The following is a 19,645-nucleotide window of genomic DNA, read 5'->3' as shown; positions in this document are numbered from 1 at the left end:
TAGGATCATGGCTGATCTTCCTCATCAACTCCATTTTTCCACCTTATCTCCATATCCCTTTATTGTCTTAGTACCCAAAATTCTATCGATCTCAATATTGAATATGCTCAGCAACTGGACATCCACAACCCTTGGAGGTAAAGAATTCCAAAGATACACAACCCTTCTCCTCATCTCAGCCCAAGTTAGCTAAACCCTTATCCTGAGATTATCACCTCTAGCTCTAGACTCTCCAGCCAAGAGAAATAACTTCTCAGCATCTACTTTTTCGAATTCTTTTAAGGGTTTGATATATTTCAATGAGGTCACCTCTCATTATTCTGAACACCAGAGAATATAGAAAATATAGGCCCATTTTACTTAGTCACTCCTCATAGTAACCCTTTGATCTCAGGAACCAATCTAGTAAGCCTCATTGTACTCTATCTAAAGCAAATATATCTTTCCTTGGGTAAGGAAACCGAAACTTTATACAGCACTCCAGATGTGTCTCACTAAAGCTTTGTAAAATTTCAGCAAGACTTCCCAGGCTGAATTTTGAATCACCAGTGGTGGCGTGGCTAGATGTTGGCATGCTTTGAAAATAGCACACTTGGATGGCGTGTCAGTCTTCTGATGCCTCCGTGATGTGCTGGAATATTTAAAGGGAGGGTGGGGAGGGGGTGGGCGGTGGGGAGGGGGTGGGCAGTGTGGCAGGGGGTAGCTGGCAAACTACATGCCTCCAATTAACTTGCTGTTAAGCTCATTGATGAGCTTGTTAACAGACTGGAGAGCGACAGATTCAAATTTTTAAAGTTAATAATGGGAAAAGCAAATGGTCTGGGACATGTTAGTGCACAGCCATCAGGGGGACAGGGGGGAGCCATTATTGATTGTGCCTGCTAATGAAAAATCTTGTATAAAAAGGGATATTCAAACTGAGGTGCCCATGCAATGGCACAAAGTTGCCATGGCTTGAGCAGAGTAGCTTGAGTACCTGAGGAGTGAGCATTTGGGCACTTGTGTGGTCCATGAGGCTGCTGGCTCTTTGCTCTTCTTCCTGCTCCATTCTGCGAGGCAACTGCAAGCCCAGTAATGGCAGTCATCTGACTTTTAAAATTACCCTTCAGGACTAGTTCTGCCTTCTCCCTGTGCCCATAACCCCTAATTGGTTGCTGAGCTTACCTCCTGGCTATTTAGGGCCTTTTCCTTTAAAAACCATGCTGTGCATGGTCGGGACCTGTGAACAATCTGGCTGTTGGGATCCCGACCCCAGATTGAAAATCCAGCTCCTTTACTCTTATACTCCAATCCCTTTGCAATAAAGGCTAACATTCTATTTGCCTTTCTAACTGCCCACCATATCAGCGTGTTAAATTTCTCAGGTTTGTGTACAGGTTCACCCAAATTCGCTTGAGCAACAAAATTTAATAGTTTCTCACCATTTTAAAAAATTCTGTTTTTTGTATTTTTATTATCAATGTGCATGATTTCACATTTCCCCACAGTTTACTCCACTTCCCCAGTTTACTCCTTTTACCACCTTCTTGCCCATTTACTTAAATTGACTATAGCCCTTTGCAGCCTCTTTGTGTGGTTTAATGGGGAGACGGTGGAGTAGTGGTAATATGACTGGACTAATCATCCAGTTGTCCAGACTAATGCTCTGGGGATATGGGTTCAAATCCCACCATGGCAGCTGGTAGAGTTTAAATTCAGTTAAGAGATCTGGAATATTAAAGCTAGTGATGGTGATTGTGAATCCATCACTGTTGTAAAAACTGATCTGTTTCACTAATGCCCTTTATGGGAGGAAATCTGGTCTGGCCTACATCTGACTCCAGACCCACTGCAATGTGGTGTGCCCTCTGAAATGGCCTAGCAGGACAATTAGGGATGGGCAACAAATGCTGCCAGTGAGGCCAACATCCCATGACAGAATAAAAGTTAAGAATTAAATTGAGGAAGTAGAACCAGGGAAACAAACTCAAACTAGAGAGGGGAACTTTGCAGACTGATATTTGGAAGTGCTTCTTCATGTAAAGATAATTAGCATATGGAAGAAACTTCCAGGTACACACGTGGAGGGAAAATAACTGAAGAATTTCTCGGGACAGGGGAAGTCTAACTGGGCTAAAAAGGTTAAATTATAAAAACACGTTGCCTACACTAGGTCGGGATTTTTTTGATTATAAATGGTGAACTAATTTAGGTGTTTACAATGATTAAAGGATTTTATAAGGTAGAATGAGAGAAATAATTTCTTCTGATGGGGAATCCAAAACTAGGGGGCATACCTTAGAACGAGAGCTAGATCATTTAGGAAGATGTCAGAGAGCACCTCTTCACACAAGAGGTCAATGAATTCTGAATTGTCTTCCCCAAAAACATTTTGAGGCTAGGGATCAGTAAGAAATGAGACGAGTAATTGGAGTTGAGATACAGGTCAGCCATGATCTGGTTGAATGGAGGAACAAGCTGAAGGGACTGAATGGCCTCCTCCAGTTCCAATGGAGGACAGATCGAATCATTTGTCCTGTATGTTCATATAGTTTTAAGTTTGTGTGGGAGCTTCTTATTCACTGATGATAAGCACCTGGTTAAATGGCACTGTGAGAAATCAAACTATTTGTGGTTTATACGGATTGGCTACTGCCACAAACCAGGCTTCACCCTCCAACTTATACTGAAATAGAATAATTAGATTCAGAGCCCAGTGAATATGAGCACACTCAGGCGGAAACCCAGCCAAGACATTCACTTCAGCATCTGTAAATGGGTGTGTTCACTGCCAAGGGCATCATAATCTCAGGTGCACACTCAATGTATGAATACAGGCTGTTCAGTCACGGCAAACTGTGGTGAATCACAGCAGAGAGGAGAGTAGTGAGTTGCAAGGGACAATGGGAGGGAGAGGGGGAGAGTTTTGAAGGGCAGAGGGACAATGTGAGAGGGTCAGGATAGGGGAGAGAGGTGAGAGGAGAGGGGCAGGGAAGGGGGGGAAGGGTGAATGAAAATAGCTGAGGATAGAGTGGGAAATAGGGAAGAGTGTGGAAAGGGGTGGGGTGAGACGGTTGGGTAGAGAGGAGGGGGAAAGCACAGGTCAGGAAAAGGTAAGGGGAAAGGGTTGGGTGGAAAGAAGGTCTGGGGAGAATGTCAGGTAGACAGGAAGTGAGTGAAAATTATGACTTCATAATATTATTAATTAGCCATATTATTTGTTATTTGATAGTATTATTCAGCAGCACAGAAGTAACCAGAAAAATGACTCGAACAATATTACCATTTATTTGCAGATTTTTGAGGAGAAAACAGAACACAGTCGGCTTTATCGCTTTTTAGGAGCTGACAGGTAGGAACCTCCAACTGTAGCAATGTTCTACGCTGAATCACATTGCTTTGCAAAGTGACTTTTGAGAAACCTTGGGCTACTTTGGAACCCACTGTTTATGGGGCTTGATGTTTCTGTAATTCCAGGTAAAACTGACCCTAGAGCCATCTCAATAAATTTCAATATAACCAAACAAAGCCATTCGACAGTTCAATATGCTGCTGCACTCCAGTGGCAGTTGGCCAAGGGTTGTGAGTGTTTAATCTACATCACTGATCACTAAAACTGTGCAACTAGAGAATGGTTCTAGCTTGCTTTGGTAATTTTATATTGTGGAAGTGTATAGGAAGTGTTTTGATCTATCAGGATTATATAGGGTGGGAGGGAATGGGAAAGTTTTTGGTCTATTGGGATACTGTGCAGTGGGAATCAGTGAGATGGGACATGATCCATTTTGGGATTCTGTAATACAGAATGAATGGGAAAGGGTTAGGTCCATTTGGAATTCTATACAATGGGATGAATGGGAAAGAATTTGATCCATTGAGAAACTGCACAATGGGATGAATTGGAAAGGTTTGGCCCATTAGGATTCTGTACAATGGGAAGAAAGGGGAAGGGTTTGTCCATTGGGATTTTGTACAATGGGATAAATTGGAAAGGGTTCAATCCATTGAGATACTGTAAAATGGGACTGAATGGAGAAGGGTTTGATCCATTGGGATTCTGTACAATGGGATGAATGGGAAAGGGTTTGATCCATTGGAATTCTGCACAATGGGATGAATGGAAAAAAGATTTGGTCAATTGGGATTCTATATAGTGGGATGAATAGGGACAAGTTGATAATTAAAATTTAGTACATTGCGAGTGAATAGAGAAGCATTAGTTATCTGGGATTATAAAATCAGGTTTGCTCGTGGTCCAATGGTTTGCCGGTACCCACTGTTTAAGCTTGCACATGAGGAATGATCACTTGCGGTGTGTATCAGAGGTTGCCCAGTGCCAAAACCCAAAGACTTCAAGAAATGCTTGGGGAGGGGATCAAATTTTGGTCAGGTGGGGAGCTTAACACACTCAAAAATATTACTATCAGTGGCTACCACTGCAGTCAGTTTCAGTCACTGGGGTCTCTCTAGAGAACATGACAACTTGTTATTGATGACATCTTTTAACTTTCTTTAAAGCTGCAGACTGGTGGTCTTTGAAACCAAGCCAACTGATGATCTCACCACCCACAGCAACCTGTACACCATGAAAGTGCCAGAGAACCCATTATTCAAGATGGAGGCCAAGCAATCAGATGCAGTCACAGCCCGACAGTGTTGCCATTCCCACTGGAAAAATGGCCAGAAAAAGGATTTTTTGCAGCAGGGCGAGGCTTAAAAAGGGGATATTTAAAGCTGCTGAACCCCTCCGCAAACCATGTAGGAATGTGGACCAAAGGTTCATCCTTGACTGCTGAATCTGATTCTCAGTTTCAGAATGAGTCTCCTTGTATTATAGCAACACCTACTAATCCAATAGTGTGTAAAGTTTGAATGGTGAATATTATAAAGTAGATCTGAGGAATGAATGAACTCATTGATGGTATTCTATAAATAAAGAAATATATTGGATGTGTTATATCATTCTTTGTGCATTGATTTGAATCTAGTGTCTGCTCAGTCATGGCAGGTAGTGGGAAAAGACTATTAAACAATTTGCCCAACTCAGTAGGGTATGCCAACCATGAATGGCATGCTCAGTTTTCACAGCCTTGTCAACGATTCTATACCCCACCCAGGCAATTGACTCAGATTGAACCGAAGCGTTTGCAATTAGTGTCCTATTTGACCACTAGCAGCCCATATCCTCACTATCACCAAGACTGTTTACCTCCAATAGAACCCGTTTCTGCCCCTGCCTCAGCCCATCTGCTGCTGAAAGTCTCGTCCATGCCTTTGTAACCTCCAGGCTATAGTATTTCAATACTGTCCTGACCAGCCTCAAGCTCATTTAAACTTCAGTTGGCTGTGTTGGATAAATGGGGAAGGGTTTGATCCATTGGGATTCCGTACAATGGGATGAATTGGACAGGGTTCGGTTGGGATTACGTACAATGGGAGTGAAAGGAGAAGAGTTTTATCCATTGGAATTCTGTTCAATGGGGGTAAATAGAGTGGGGTTTCCTATTCACCTGTGGACCTGTGCTGGATTCAGACTTTCCTGCTCCACTGAAAAAGATGCATTTTGGTAGAGATGAGAATGTATCCTTTATTTGCTTTTTTAAAGCTGGTGAGCAGGATCAGCAGGTGTCTGTGGGAGATTTATGGATCAGTTTATTTTATCTAGTGTATAAAATTTAGGGACTGATTGTTTGTCCTTCATACTTTCCCAGGGTCAAGTGCTTAAAAAAAACACAACCTCTCACTGGGTGCCTGGTAGGCATGGGCTTGCTAAATATCCTAATGGAACAAGAACCACTGGTAGTAAGCATCCCATTGTAATATCAAGGACAAAGGATCAGGATGACCTTGAATACATTTCTTCTGAGGCAGTCCCTCGGGATCAAGGATAGTTTGCTTCCACTCCAGTTTGATGGTTTCTGACATGGCTGATAAGTCTGATGCTCGATCTGCAGACCCTGCTATGCCGAAGGGTGGGTGGTACTTGAAGGATTGGATAGTTGAGGTGTTTGGAGGTTTGCATGCTCTCTCTGACACCTTGATTTCCTCTCTGCATGTTCCTGACGAGGCCTCTCAAGGTGCTCGGTGCCTTAATCCCAAATGAACCTTCCCCATCTTGGGACGTTCATAACTCAAACTGTTAAAACAGTTTGGCAGGTGAGCTGTTTTCCTCAAGGTTCTATTTGAGTCATTCCAACAGGGAGCTGCATTCAGAGGGTGATGCCCTCAGGTAAATCTTACTCCCACGCAGTCAATCCCTTCTCCCCATATAAATCTTACTCCCAGTCCCTTGTCCCCAGGTAAACCTTATTCCCGACCTTTTGTCCTTGTCCCCATTGATCATTTTCTTTCCCTAATTAATCCGTGAAAATATAACCGATTGGCCTATCAGAGAGCAGAGTTAGCTGCACGTGCCCACTGAGTCTCCAATGAGGACAAGCGGAGGCGGGGCTTGGAATGACAATACGCATTTGATCGTGGCTGGGTTGGGATAGGCGGAGTGAAGGAGGAGGGGCTGCAAGGCCTGGGGGGAAGAACAAGAAGACAGAATAGAGTGAGGCAGAACAAACAGAGGGATCCGCTGGGGCAGCAAGGCAAGAGGTCCTCGGAGATCTTTCAAATCCAGTTTTCTGCTCTTAACGCGTCAGAGAGAGTGAGACTGCAATAGACAAAGAAAACCAGCAGGAGAAGGAAACGAGAGGGTGGGGGAGATAGGAAAAACAGCAGCAGCAGAAAGAGAGACGGCAATAGCGGAAGAGAAAAACAGGGAGAGAGAGAGAGGAAATACAGCCAGAGAGAGAAACGGCAATACAGAAAGAAAAACGCAGGGAGAGGAAAGCAGCAAGGGGGAGGGTTGAGGGGAGACGGCAACAGAGAGAAACCGCAATACTACTGTAACAGAAGGAAGGCAGTAAAGCCGTACTGGTACTAAGGAAAACATAAGAAACAACCAGAGGTCGATCCTTCAATTAAAAACACAAATATATATTTTTCAGGCGAAGATCGGAACAAGCAGAATAGGCAAACTGACACCCCTTGTCTTAGAGGTTTGGGTGTGAGGCCGGGTCCCTGCCAGCGAGATGGAAAAGTATGAGAAACTGGGTAAAATCGGGGAGGGCTCCTATGGGGTGGTGTTCAGGTGCAGGAACAAGGACACGGGTCAGATTGTGGCCATCAAGAAGTTTGTGGAGTCGGAGGACGATCCACTGATAAAGAAGATCGCACTGAGAGAGATCCGTATGTTAAAGGTAAGACTGCATTAACTGCAACATTTAGTCAATTTGCAGAGAAATTGCTCTTCCAGGAGGGAATATGCGCCAAGTCCCGTTCACTCAGCACATTTGTGCTCACTGACCTACACAGACTGCACCCTACCACGGGTTAACAATACGTCAATTTTAAAATTCTCACCCTCCTACACAAATACTTCTACCGTTTCACCCTCCCTACCTGTCTAATTTCCTACGACCCTTTCAGAACTGTTCCTAAAATTCCGGCCTCTTCTCCTACATTACTTAAGTACTTCAAAAAGTACTTCGTTGGTTTTAAAGTGCTTTAAGCCAGACTTTCCAGGAGATCTGGAAAGCGCTATATAAATGCAAATCTTTCTTTATTGTGTAAACCCCATATCTTTTGCCACCACTGCCTTCAGCAACCTAGACCTTGGTCTCTGGAAATCCCTCCCTAAACCCATGTCTCGTTTGCCTCCTTTAAGATGTTCTTTAAAATCTACCTCTTTCACCAAACTTTTGGTCACCATGTCCCAATGTCTCTATTATCTTGGGTTTCCATTCTGTCTGATCACATTCCTGGATATCATTTTGGGACTTTTTTATGTTCAGAGGTTTGAAAAGGGAAAGACTTGCATTTGCAACATGCTTTACAATTAATGAAGCACTTTTGCAATGTAGTCACTGTTGTAAGTGGAAAATGTGGTAATCAATTTATACACAACCAGATCACACTAACAGCAATGAAATAAATGGCCAGATAATGTTTTGTTTGTGATTTTGGGCTGAGGGATTTCAGCCAGGACATCGGGGAGACCTCCACTGCTTGTTTTCAAATAGTGTCATGAGCTAATTAACAGGTGGGAAGAGGGGCCTAAGGTAAATATCTTGTAACTCTTTCGAGTACAAACACGTTTCCATCTGTTCCTATTCAGATGAAGTTACATTGTTTCATAATTTGCCATTGTGAGATTTGAACTCTTGATCTTGGGGTTACAAACCCAGTACCATAACCACTTGGCTCTTGTAGGTACATTATAAATGCAAATTGTTCCATTGTTTGATATCTCTGCACTAAAGAATGTGAAATGTCTTTGCTAAGAGAGATGGATTGTCATTGGGATTGCAAGAATGTATCTGCATTCATCACACAGTTGCCTGAGGGAGGGACGGGCAGATGAGCCCAGGGACTGTCAGATAGCTGCAATCAGGTGGAAGGCTTCCATCCATCATCCTATAGAAGCGCTCTCACTTGTCTAACTGCTGCTCACCACTTTCCCATGTAAAGTGATTTGTTTCCTCTGTAGTAACAGAATCCTACTTTGTTCACCTATTAACTTAAGGTGTCAGCCCTGGCTCTGTGTAGCGCACTTAACCTCTGAATCAGAATGTTGTGGGTTCTGTCCCTTCTCTAGAGACTTGAGCACAAAAATCCATGCTGACGCTGCGCAGCACTAAGGGAAGGTTGCAATGTTGGACGTGCTGTTTTCCTGATGCCCGTGAGCCCATTTGCCTTCTCCAGAGGGTCTTAAAAAATCCACAGCACCATTTCAAAGATGACCAGGGAAGTTCTGCCTGGCGTCCTGGCCAATATTTATCACTTGACAAATGTCACGAAAACAGACAGGTCATTCATTTATTTTTGTTTGTGGACTCTTGCTGTGTACAAATTGGCTGCTGCATTTCATACTTTACGATCATGCCTCTGTTTTAAAAGTACTTAATTGGCCATAACACAATTTTGGACATGCTGAGGTCATGAAAAGGGGACTGTATAAGTGCAGATTTTTTTCTCTATTCAATTAAATCCCATAATGGTTTCTTGGCTTAATATGGTGTGAAGTTAGTGGTGGATTGCTGTTCTTCCCCTGACTGCTACTCCTTGTTAACATGTCTAATCCAGGAGGTTGTGTGTGTGAGACGAACTGAAGCACAATCAAGTTTTCATTTTGAGCCACCAGGGTGTAAAATTGACATATAATTATAAACTTGAGGATTCAGTAAACCTTGGGTAATCTTTGAATCTCCACTGAGCCACCAAGTACCAGGAGTATACCAGCCCTAAAGTGCCCTGGATCAGAATCTAACTGATTAATGCCAAGCATTCATTGCCTCCTTCCATTAGACCAGAGGTCACCTGAATACCTCCCCATTGGACCAACCAGGGCAGAGAAATTTTTTCCACCAAAGCCTGAGATACATCCTTCCCAATGGACTCCCCTAATCCTTTCCCCCACAAGGTAGCTCGAATCTTAGGTGTATACGCTTGTTCCAAAATGTGATCCTCCAGTCATGTTCAAATGCTTCCTAACACTGAATGTTAAGTAGACTTGGTTTCCAAGGGTTTAACTGTCCCCTCCCCGCTCAGAATTGCCCCACCCCTCCCTTTCCCAGCCTCTTCCATATAAGATCTACCACAAATGAGAAAAAAAATTCAATGAAAAAATCATCCCCAGGAACACAAATTAATCACCACGGTGTCTAACTTTCACTGAGACAAATGATTTATTTTGCACGAGAACAGATTGTTCATTAAACTAAATCACTCAACTAACTCCAGGTTGGGCTGACATTTATGAAAATGCACCAGTTCCCTCCTTGTAGAGTGGACATAACCTGAATCCATTGGTGTATGTATTCCCAGTAATCTGTGCATTATCTGACATTCAAGACCTAAGGGACAAATCAGAAAAGTGCTCTACTCCTTTGATATTGGGATGTAGGAGCCAATGGCTGATCCAAATTACACCATTGGTAAATTATGTGATTTAACGCTCCTATTTGTGTGAGTACATCTGCTGCAGAATGAAATGCTTCCCCTTTTGCAAATCCAGTTTGTTCATAGAATGGTTACAGCACAAAAGGAGGCCATTTTGTTAAGGCTGTCTCTAAGTGCAACTTAGTCCCACTCCCTGTCTTTTCCCTGTGGCCCTGCAATTTTTTTCTTTTCAGATAATCATCCAATTCTTCTTTGAAAGCCATGATTAAATCTGCCTCCACAATGCTCTCAGAGCTTCCAGACTCTAATAACTCACAGCATTAAAAAAAAATTTTCCTCATGTCACCATTGCTTCTTTTGCCAATCATCTTAAATCACTTCCATTTGCAGCTTTGTGAAGGCAACACACATCTTTAGCTTTTTGATAGAGTAAATGGGGGTGGTGGGGGGAGAAACTGTTTCCACTGGCAGGAGTGTCATTAACCAGAGAATACAGAGTTAAGGTCATTGACAGAAGAACCAGAGGGGAGATGAGTTTTATTCAGTAATGATCTGTAATATGCTGCCTGAAAGGTTTGTGGAAGCAGATTCAATAGTAACTTTCAAAAGGGAATGGGATAAATATTTGAAGGGGAAACATTTCGGGACTATGGGGATAAAGCAGGTGAGTGGGACTTAATTGGGTAGCTCTTTCAAAGATCTGACACAGGCAAGATGGCCAAATGGCCTCCTCCTGTGCTGTATGGTTCTATCTCCTTGTGCAGCTGCCCACTTCATTATTAACAATGAGTAAGTGACCATTCTTTCACTGGGTGATTTATCATGAGGGTCAGGTCAGATCTGAAGGTGGAGCCCTAAATGATAGTGGAGGTTCAATTAATGAGGATGTTGTAACTTTCTCCTCTCTGCCTTGGTCTTTACAGTCAAAAATTTTCATTGGCGCAATTTTAAACTGGAGCATATGGTTAAGTTTTCTGCACACATATGAAAACATTGTCAGATTGAACTGGGCAGATTACTTTGAAGCCAGGCAGCAGTCAACTGCCATCTTAACTTTGATCCAATTGTTTCTACAGAATCATCGTGTTATTAATCTTTTATTCATGAAAAAGGAAAATATAGCCCTTTGTTCATCAATAAATGGGATGGTAAGGTTTTTTAATGTTTTTCTTATAAAGGCTGCATTTGTGGCTGTAAGAGCAGGTGAGAGGCTGGGAATTCTGGGGCAAGTAACACACCACTTGACTCCCCAAAGCCTGTTCACCATCTAGGCACAAGTCAGGAGTGTAATGGAATACTTTCCACTTGCTTGGATGAGTGCAACTCCATCAACACTCAGAAGCTCAACATTATCCAGGACAAAGCAGCCCACTTGATTGGCATTCCATCCACCACCTCCAACATCCACTTCCTCCACCACCAATGCACAGTGGTGGTAATGTATACCATCCACAAGATGCACTGCAGCATCTCACCAAGGCTCCTTCAACAGCATCTTCCAAACCCGCAACTTCTATCAACCAGACGGACAAGGGCAAAAGAGGCATGGGAACACCACCACCTGCATGTTCCCCCTCCAAGCCACACACTGTCCTTACTTGGAATTATATCACCATTCCTTCGCTGTTGGGTCAAAATCCAAACAGTATTGTGGATGTACCTACACCACATCGACTGCAGTGGTTCAAGAAGGCGACTCACCACCAGCTTCTCAAGGGCAATTAGGGAAGGGCAATAAAAATACTGGCCTAGCCAGTGATGCCCAAGAAAGTTAAGAGTTCCAGGAAAATGACCCAAGCAATGGTGATGTGTGTCCAAGTCAGGATGACTAGATAATAGTGTTGCCATGGCACTGTTGCTCTAGATTCCCTTTCCCTTCAGCTCCATTGATGTGTAGATTCACATCAGAACTAAAATTCAGTTTGAAAATTTCTCATGTATGACTGCAACCTGACCTGCTGGTGATCAACCTTACAACCAATGAAGTGTAGATTGTAATTTAATCTGTAGTTGCTTGTGTTCAAACTCTTTCTGCCTGTCTCTGACAATAATTGGGTATTTAAATTACTGAGAGGAGATTGTTCTGACTGTAAACAAACACTTGCATCACCTGACCTTAACAAAACTTAACCTGTTGGTTACAGTGTGGTGAACCTTGCCATGTAGAGTATCTGTTCTACTCAGTGCCATTTCTGCCATCTAGCACCTTGCATACTGCCCAATGTGTTTCTATGCTCTGCTTATCATGGTTACAAATTCACAGATCTGTCAAGATTAATTTGAGTTTATCAGTAAACTTCTCATAGGTGGGCAATTTTTTTCAAGGAGCCGAAGGGACCCATGTCAGTTATGACACACTCTGTGAATGGTCAGGTTTGCCAACAATCATAGATCAAAATTTATTTGCTTTAAAGACATAATTCAACTTTTTGATTGGACAAAACAAGCCAAATTGACCCTCGGATACAACCATCTAATTAGACAGATTGACACTAGAACAAAAATATGTTGTTACAGTTCTTGATTATGCTGCAAAGGCGGAATTGGGAAGTGTCAGTGAAGATCAGGACAATGATTGTCATGAACTGCATTTAGCATCTCATGCTATTGTCTCGTAGAGGAGGTCACATTTGTACCGAGACACAATGTATGACACACTTAATTCATCCACAAGTTGATCTCACTACTACAACAACCCTCCAGTGTCAGACCTGAACCACCAGTACTTCATCTGAATATTACATAGCTTAAAATGCTCCCTCCGTACATATCCCAATTTGGAATAAACCCACCTGCTGTTGTGCTGCAGGATATTCACAGTTCAAATGGATACAGGATTTAGTGGATACAGATTATCCCAGCAAAAATGGCTTAGATCACAGAATGTATATTATGAGCACGAATGTTAAGATTTAGTTCATTAGATTCTACAAAATGGAAATGGACAGGGAAGGGGTTAGGTCCACTGGGTTCTGCAGAATGAGAGAGAACGGGAACAGGTTTTGTTGACTCCATTATATAGATGGGGAATGAACAGGAAGTGGTTTGATCCATTTAGTTCTATACAGTGGTATTGTTTTGGTTTAATTATTTTGAAGGTTCTCAAATGACCTGAGGGAGGTTCAGTGAACAGCTGGTGTCAATGTGGCAAAGCACAGACTGTACTTCTCTGCAATGCCTGAATAGATTATTTGCATCTTTTTGAAGATTTTTAGTTTGCTGATTTCCTTCCTCCTTTCACTGTGGTGGAGTGGGGTGCCCAGCCATGCTAGTCCATGTGTAGCCTGGGATTTTCTGCATCTTGGCATTACAAGGAAATGCCATCATTGGCACTTGCCACTTACCTCAGCTGCTTCATGAGAGATTCACACCAGAGATTCTCCCCAACCCCTTTCTTTGTAAGCTTCTGGTCCACCGTCTGTGTGGCCATTACTTGTGCAAGTCTCAGCAGGATCTATCATGTTGGAACCATACTCAAAACTAATGATGTTCTCCCATGATATATAGAGGGGTAATTGGGTCATGATTCAGGAGCAAGAACCTGGCTGATGTATTTGTGTGGTCCCCCCCCAACCGCCACCTCTCACCAATATCGCCACCTACTTAGGTCAGTATAGTGGCTCAGTTTGAGATGGAAGGTCTTGTGGTGCAGTGGGCCAGATGCTCAGGATTCAAGTCCCGCTTCAGGGCTTGATGGTCACAGGTGGTGTGCTCCTAACCTACCCAAACAGATCGATTACCAGCCTGTAAATCCTTCCATATCGCAAGTGGTAAGCGCAGGAGAGTTTCCTGGTCAGCCATACTGTGGAAGGCAATGGCAAACCACTGCCATACTTTGCCAAGCATGATCATGGACTAATCCAATGGAAGTCCATGGTTGCCAACACCCTCTTAGGGCACCTGAAGGAGGAGGAGGAGTTTGAGACTTGAAGCAGAGTCTGAGTTTTGGACTGTAAAAGGAGAGAAAGAGGTTTGAATTTTTATTGTGCTTTTACAATCTCAGGACATCCAAAAGTCAAAAATTATAGTTGTAATATACTGCAAAACTTACACATTTTGTTATATTGCGCTCTCTGCTGGGAAGGTGCGAAGTTAGTTCAATAGCTGCCTGCAACTGAGTCTTATTAAGTTCAATATACAACAGAAATGTAGGAAAATACAGCAACTAATTTGCACAAATCAAACTCCCGCTAATAGCAATGATAACTTGACTAGATCATTGCTTTTCATTTATGTTGGCTGAGGAATAAATATTGATGGTTGTTTGGTAGTACAGAACTTGAGTATTGCTGAACAAAGAGACATTTTTTTTTGTCAAACCTTTTTGTCCTGCACTGATCAGGACAATTTGCAAGACTACTAAATGTAAAGGAAACAACAATTTATACTGTGTGAGCAATTAAAACTCTCTTGTCATAATGTATAAATTATTGTTCCCTTTACATTTTGGTATTCTTGCAAATTGCCCTGATGAGTGCAAGAAGAAAGGTTTTGACAAAAAAAAGTCTCTCTTTCAGGAATAAATATTGGCCACCACACCGGGGAGAACTTGTCTGCTCTTCTTCAAAATAGTGTCATGAGATTTTTTACATTGATCTAATAGGACTGATGGGGCCTCTGTTTAATGTTTCATCTGAAAAATGGGCACCCTTGACAGTGCAGCAGTCCCTCAGTGTGCACAGAAGTGCAGTCCTAGAGTATGTTCTCCAGTCTCTGAAGAGGAATTTGAACCTTTTATAGTTACAGTACAGGGAATCACTGGACAGTAACCAGAAGCAGGAATCCTTCCCCCTCAACCCGAAGGACATGGGATCAAGTGTTGCTTCCCTACTGTGCAAAGCCCCAGCAGAGGTCAATGATCTGAGACTAAGGATAAAATTATATTCTGGGCAGTGAGCTAACTGGTCAAAGAGCTGCTTGTTTAATTTATAATCAATTGCCAGACGCAATTCTAATAAAAGTCTTTCCATTAGTTGAAGTGCTTTCTATTTAAAGCCCTATCTTATTGCTGCCCATGCCAGACCTGGAAAATGTGCTCAATTCTGGCAGAGAAACCAGGTCAATTCTTACCCCAGAAACAGTAACCGTCACACAAAGAGAGTCAGCTTTTTGTTTCCCTCCTTATCAAAGCCTTGACTGATAGCTGGACTAAAGCAGTGACATAAAGCTTGGAAACTGTCACTGATGTATAATTGATTGGCAACCCAGAATGTGTAAGGATTTGAAAATGGATCAGGCACCAAATCTGCACTGTGAAGATCGACGGGCCCATTGCACCTTAAGGTTACTTTCCAGCAGTGTGGCCTTTCTATCAGTCTCAAGTGGCTCAAGCAGTGCTGTCACTCACTTTGCAGTTTCTACGATCAGTGCTTTGTGATTGCAAAGATAGAAAAACAGACTTGCATTTATATAGCATATTTCACAACCTCAGTCTGGCCAAAACTTTTTACTTTGTAATGTATAAAACATGGCAGCCAATTTGCATGCAGGAAGGCCCCATAAACATCAATGTGATCATGACCAGATAATCTGTTTTTAGTAATATTATCAGGCAGCTTCTCTTCAAATTGTGCCATGGGGTCTTCCATGTCTGCTCAAGAGGGCCGAGTTTTAAGATAGCACCTGAAATTTGACATCACTGATAGTGCAGCACTCCCTCAGTTCTGGCCTGGGTGTGTCAGCCTGGATTTTATGCTGAAACTTCTGGAGTGGGACTTGAACCCAGAACCTTCTAATTCAGAGGCGAGAGTGCTATCCACTAAGCCACAGCTGACTCTTTATCATATCAAAAATGTTAAATGATTAATTGTTGATACTTAGCAGAAAAGCTTTGTGCTTGGAAAGACAAAGAGGAAGAACTTGTTTTTATAAAGCACTCTTCATGACCTTAGGATGACCCAAAGCCCATATTTCACTCTTAATTGCGGGTTCAAAAAATAGTTTTCTTTATTGAATTCCTTCCTGGATAATCTTTAACCCAGACGAGGTGCTTTTATAGAGTTCTGCAGGTGCAGCACTGTATAAATTATTCACTTCAACGCATTGTGCCTGAAGCATATTTAATTACAGGTACACACTGGACTAGAACTAGGGAAACGGTTGGGGAATGGCATTAGATGTATTGCTTATTTGGAGAGCCAGTGCATATGTGATGAGCTTTTTAGCTTCCTTCTGTGCAGTAACAATTCTGTGATTTTGTGACTCTTGATCTGATGGGAGCTACCCTTCCCCTCCACACTCCTTTCAGCCCTTGGTTCCTCATTATCCTCTCAGAAGAAGTTGCTCAGTGCAACCCCTAGAGCCTGTTCCAACCCAATACTCTTATTAATGTCCCTTCCTCCTGGACACTTTTGAGTTGGCTGTTGGATTTGGCTCCTCTTCTCAATCAGTTAACGATCCCATGGCACTGTTTTGGGAAAGGGTGTTCTCCCTCTGATCTGGCCAATAATTATCCCTCAACCAGAATCGCTGGCACTGAATATCTGGTCATTTATCTTGTTGTGATGGGTGTGTTTCACATTTCCCTAAGCAATGTTTGAGGGATGAAAGTTGGCCAGAATACTCTCCAGCTCTTCACAAAAAAAGAATGGGAACAGGGTGACATACAAAAGGGTGTTGATGCTCTGTAATTGTAGCCTAGAAAGAGTGGTTGAGAGGGGCAGAGGTGGGGATAGGAGAGAAAAGAATGGAAGTCAGGGAGAGTAGGATGGAGCAATGTGTGTTACACCAGCAACAAAGCAAATGGTAAGGATGTCCCATTTGTGGATAGGGCAGACCACTGCCTTGCTTAAGATTTAATCTGAGTGCCAGAATGGGCATGTGCTCTTGGCAAGCATTTGTATTATAAGGGTTAGCAAGCAGCGATAGAACTTGCAAGTATAGTTGAGGAATAAATGCCAGACACCTATGGTCATATTCTTCATATTAGCTCCCTCTACACTGTCCCCATCAAACAGTCCCAGGGCAGGTACAGCATGGGTTAGATACAGAATGAATGTCCCTCTATGCTGCCCCTTCAAATATCCAGGGCAACTATATAGCATTTGTTGAATACAGAGTAAGGCTCCCTCTGCACTATCTCATCAGGCACTTCCAGGAAGTTACATCATTGGTTAGACACAAAGTAAAATTCAGCATATTCACGTCAGTTTCGGAAGATCACCCACCAAAATATTATTGGGGCTATGTCTGCCATGGTGAAAACTTGGTGTTGCATAGTGATGCGATGTCCAGTTTAGTGAATGACCTCCAAGTATTTGAAAACAGGTCAGTAAAACTGAGGTTAGAATCAACACTCCAGGTGAAGGATTACGTACGATGGACTAAATGGCCGCCTTCTGTGCTGCAATTTCTGATTCCTTTAAAAAGGATTATGTGCAAAGACTGTCAGTGTATTCTTTATCAAAATTACTCTTCATGACCAAATCAGCCTTGAGGAAGAGAGTTGGGCATCAAACTTGACATTTATAGAGATAAAAACAAAAAAACTGCGGATGCTGGAAATCCAAAACAAAAACAGAATTACCTGGAAAAACTCAGCAGGTCTGGCAGCATCGGCGGAGAAGGCATTCCGTAGGGATCGCTCCCTCCGGGACACCCTGGTCCACTCCTCCATCACCCCCTACTCCTCAACCCCCTCCTATGGCACCACCCCATGCCCACGCAAAAGATGCAATACCTGCCCTTTCACTTCCTCTCTCCTCATCGTCCAAGTACCCAAACACTCCTTTCAAGTGAAGCAGCATTTCACTTGCATTTCCCCCAACTTAGTCTACTGCATTCGTTGCTCCCAATGTGGTCTCCTCTACATTGGAGAGACCAAACGTAAACTGGGCGACTGCTTTGCAGAACACCTGCGGTCTGTCCGCAAGAATGACCCAAACCTCCCTGTCATTTTAACACTCCACCCTGCTCTCTTGCCCACGTCTGTCCTTGGCTTGCTGCATTGTTCCAGTGAAGCCCAACGCAAACTGGAGGAACAACACCTCATCTTCCAACTAGGCACTTTACAGCCATCCGGACTGAATATTGAATTCAACAACTTTAGGTCGTGAGCTCCATCCCCCATCCCCACCCCCTTTCTGTTTCCCCCTTCCTTTTCTTTTTTTTCCAATAAATTATATAGATTTTCCTTTTCCCACCTATTTCCATTATAAATAGAGAAAAAAGGAAAAAAAAATTATTTATTTATTTATTTATTTATTTACATCCTTTATGCTCTCCCCACCCCCACTAGAGCTATACCTTGAGTGCCCTACCATCCATTCTTAATTAGCACAGTCGTTTAGATAATATCACCAACTTTAACTTTAACACATATGTGTTCTTTTGTATTATTGTTGTTGACATCTTTTGATGATCTGCTTCTATCACTGCTTGTTTGTCCCTACAGCCGCACCCCCACACCACCTCTCTCTCTCTCTCTCTCCGCCCCCCACACACACACCTTAAACCAGCTTATATTTCAACTCTTTCTTGGACTCGAACTCAAGTTCTGTCGAAGGGTCATGAGGACTCGAAATGTCAACTCTTTTCTTCTCCGCCGATGCTGCCAGACCTGCTGAGTTTTTCCAGGTAATTCTGTTTTTGTTTTTGTTTTTGACATTTATAGATGTAGTCTTCTGTGACATGAATCTGTAAGTACAAACGATCCATCAGCCTTTCCCTAGCTACATCTTCATGTGGTGTATCGGTGTGTTACACAGAGTTTTCTTTGTTCAAAGACTGCTGTATAAATTAAGTGACTCATCGTAGTTGGGTCAACCCTCCCTATTCCTAGCCATTGTTTCTTGTGTCAATGCATTGCTCTTTGATGTTGTGCAAGGCTGTGCATGCTTCAGTGTGTCCGTGCAAACTTATATTCATAGGGACAAACAGCCCTGATCCATCTGTACATTGTATAGTTGGACTTTGCCTATTAACCAAGCATTGGCAAACAGTTCTGACATGACCCAGATGCCAGGCTTTCAATTTGTTGCTTTAATCTTTGTCACAATGGGCATGCCATTTCAGGGTGGCATATCTGTGCCATGGCAACATTGGAGGCATTGCCAGAACGACTCCTTGTGCAATTCAAAGACTGCACTTTTCTCATTCCATTTGCAACCCCTTTGTTCCCAATGTACACTCTCCCTTTCTCATATTATTAAGGGTTTTTGACGTTTGGCTTCCCAGGTGAGCAAAGCAGAAGGCATGAAGGGGAGAAGATTCCAAGTTTAGGGTATTGAATCCTGAATATTATTGAATATTGTATGAGAAAGCCAAAGCCTTTCACTTGATCAGTGTCCCTCTACCAAACTCCAATATCCACTCCTTCCACCCATGGCATACAGTATAATCTAGCATAAGGTTACCCCTCTCCCCTGCAACTTCAGCCATTAAGAATAAGAGTGGGAATACCATCACCACCAAGTTTCCTCCTAGCTATGTATCATTCTGACTTGGATATATTTCACCATTCATTCCTCGTCGCTGCATCAACATCCTGGAATTCCCTGGCTAACGTCAGTGTGGGATCAGCACGAGGACTTTAATGGTTCTCTGTCCCCTACTGCAACCATGGCAACTAGGGATGACCATAAATGCTAGCCTAGCCAGAGATGCCCAAATCCTGACAACCAATAATAAAAACAAGACAAAGGCTGAGGTGGATAAGAATTTCAAAAACATGATTGAAAAATGAGATGAAGTGAGTAATTGGGCTGTGGGGATTGCATGA

At 42.7% G+C, this 19,645-nt stretch overlaps 2 protein-coding genes across 3 annotated transcripts in view; both read left to right on the top strand.

The window, feature by feature from the left end:
* Nucleotides 1-4,929, top strand: part of LOC121272609 (mitogen-activated protein kinase kinase kinase kinase 5-like) — a 156,051-nt gene extending 151,122 nt beyond the window's left edge. For both annotated transcript variants that reach the window (XM_041179283.1, XM_041179282.1), the window contains exons 31-32: nt 3,276-3,331; nt 4,498-4,929. In XM_041179283.1, the coding sequence (XP_041035217.1) occupies nt 3,276-3,331; nt 4,498-4,696 (255 nt within the window). In that variant the 3' untranslated portion in view covers nt 4,697-4,929. The remainder of the gene's footprint in view (nt 1-3,275; nt 3,332-4,497) is intronic.
* Nucleotides 4,930-6,515: 1,586 nt separating this feature from the next.
* LOC121272677 (cyclin-dependent kinase-like 1) overlaps nt 6,516-19,645 on the top strand; it is a 51,866-nt gene continuing 38,736 nt past the window's right edge. Inside the window, exons 1-2 of the mRNA XM_041179396.1 lie at nt 6,516-6,579; nt 6,975-7,226. Of these exons, the coding sequence (XP_041035330.1) occupies nt 7,059-7,226 (168 nt within the window). The 5' untranslated portion in view covers nt 6,516-6,579; nt 6,975-7,058. The remainder of the gene's footprint in view (nt 6,580-6,974; nt 7,227-19,645) is intronic.

The sequence above is a fragment of the Carcharodon carcharias genome, chromosome 34 (assembly GCF_017639515.1).
Source record: "Carcharodon carcharias isolate sCarCar2 chromosome 34, sCarCar2.pri, whole genome shotgun sequence".
Classification (NCBI taxonomy): Eukaryota; Metazoa; Chordata; class Chondrichthyes; order Lamniformes; family Lamnidae; genus Carcharodon; species Carcharodon carcharias.
The sequence above is the reverse complement of the archived record's forward strand: the minus strand, read 5'-3'. Positions and strand labels throughout refer to the sequence as shown.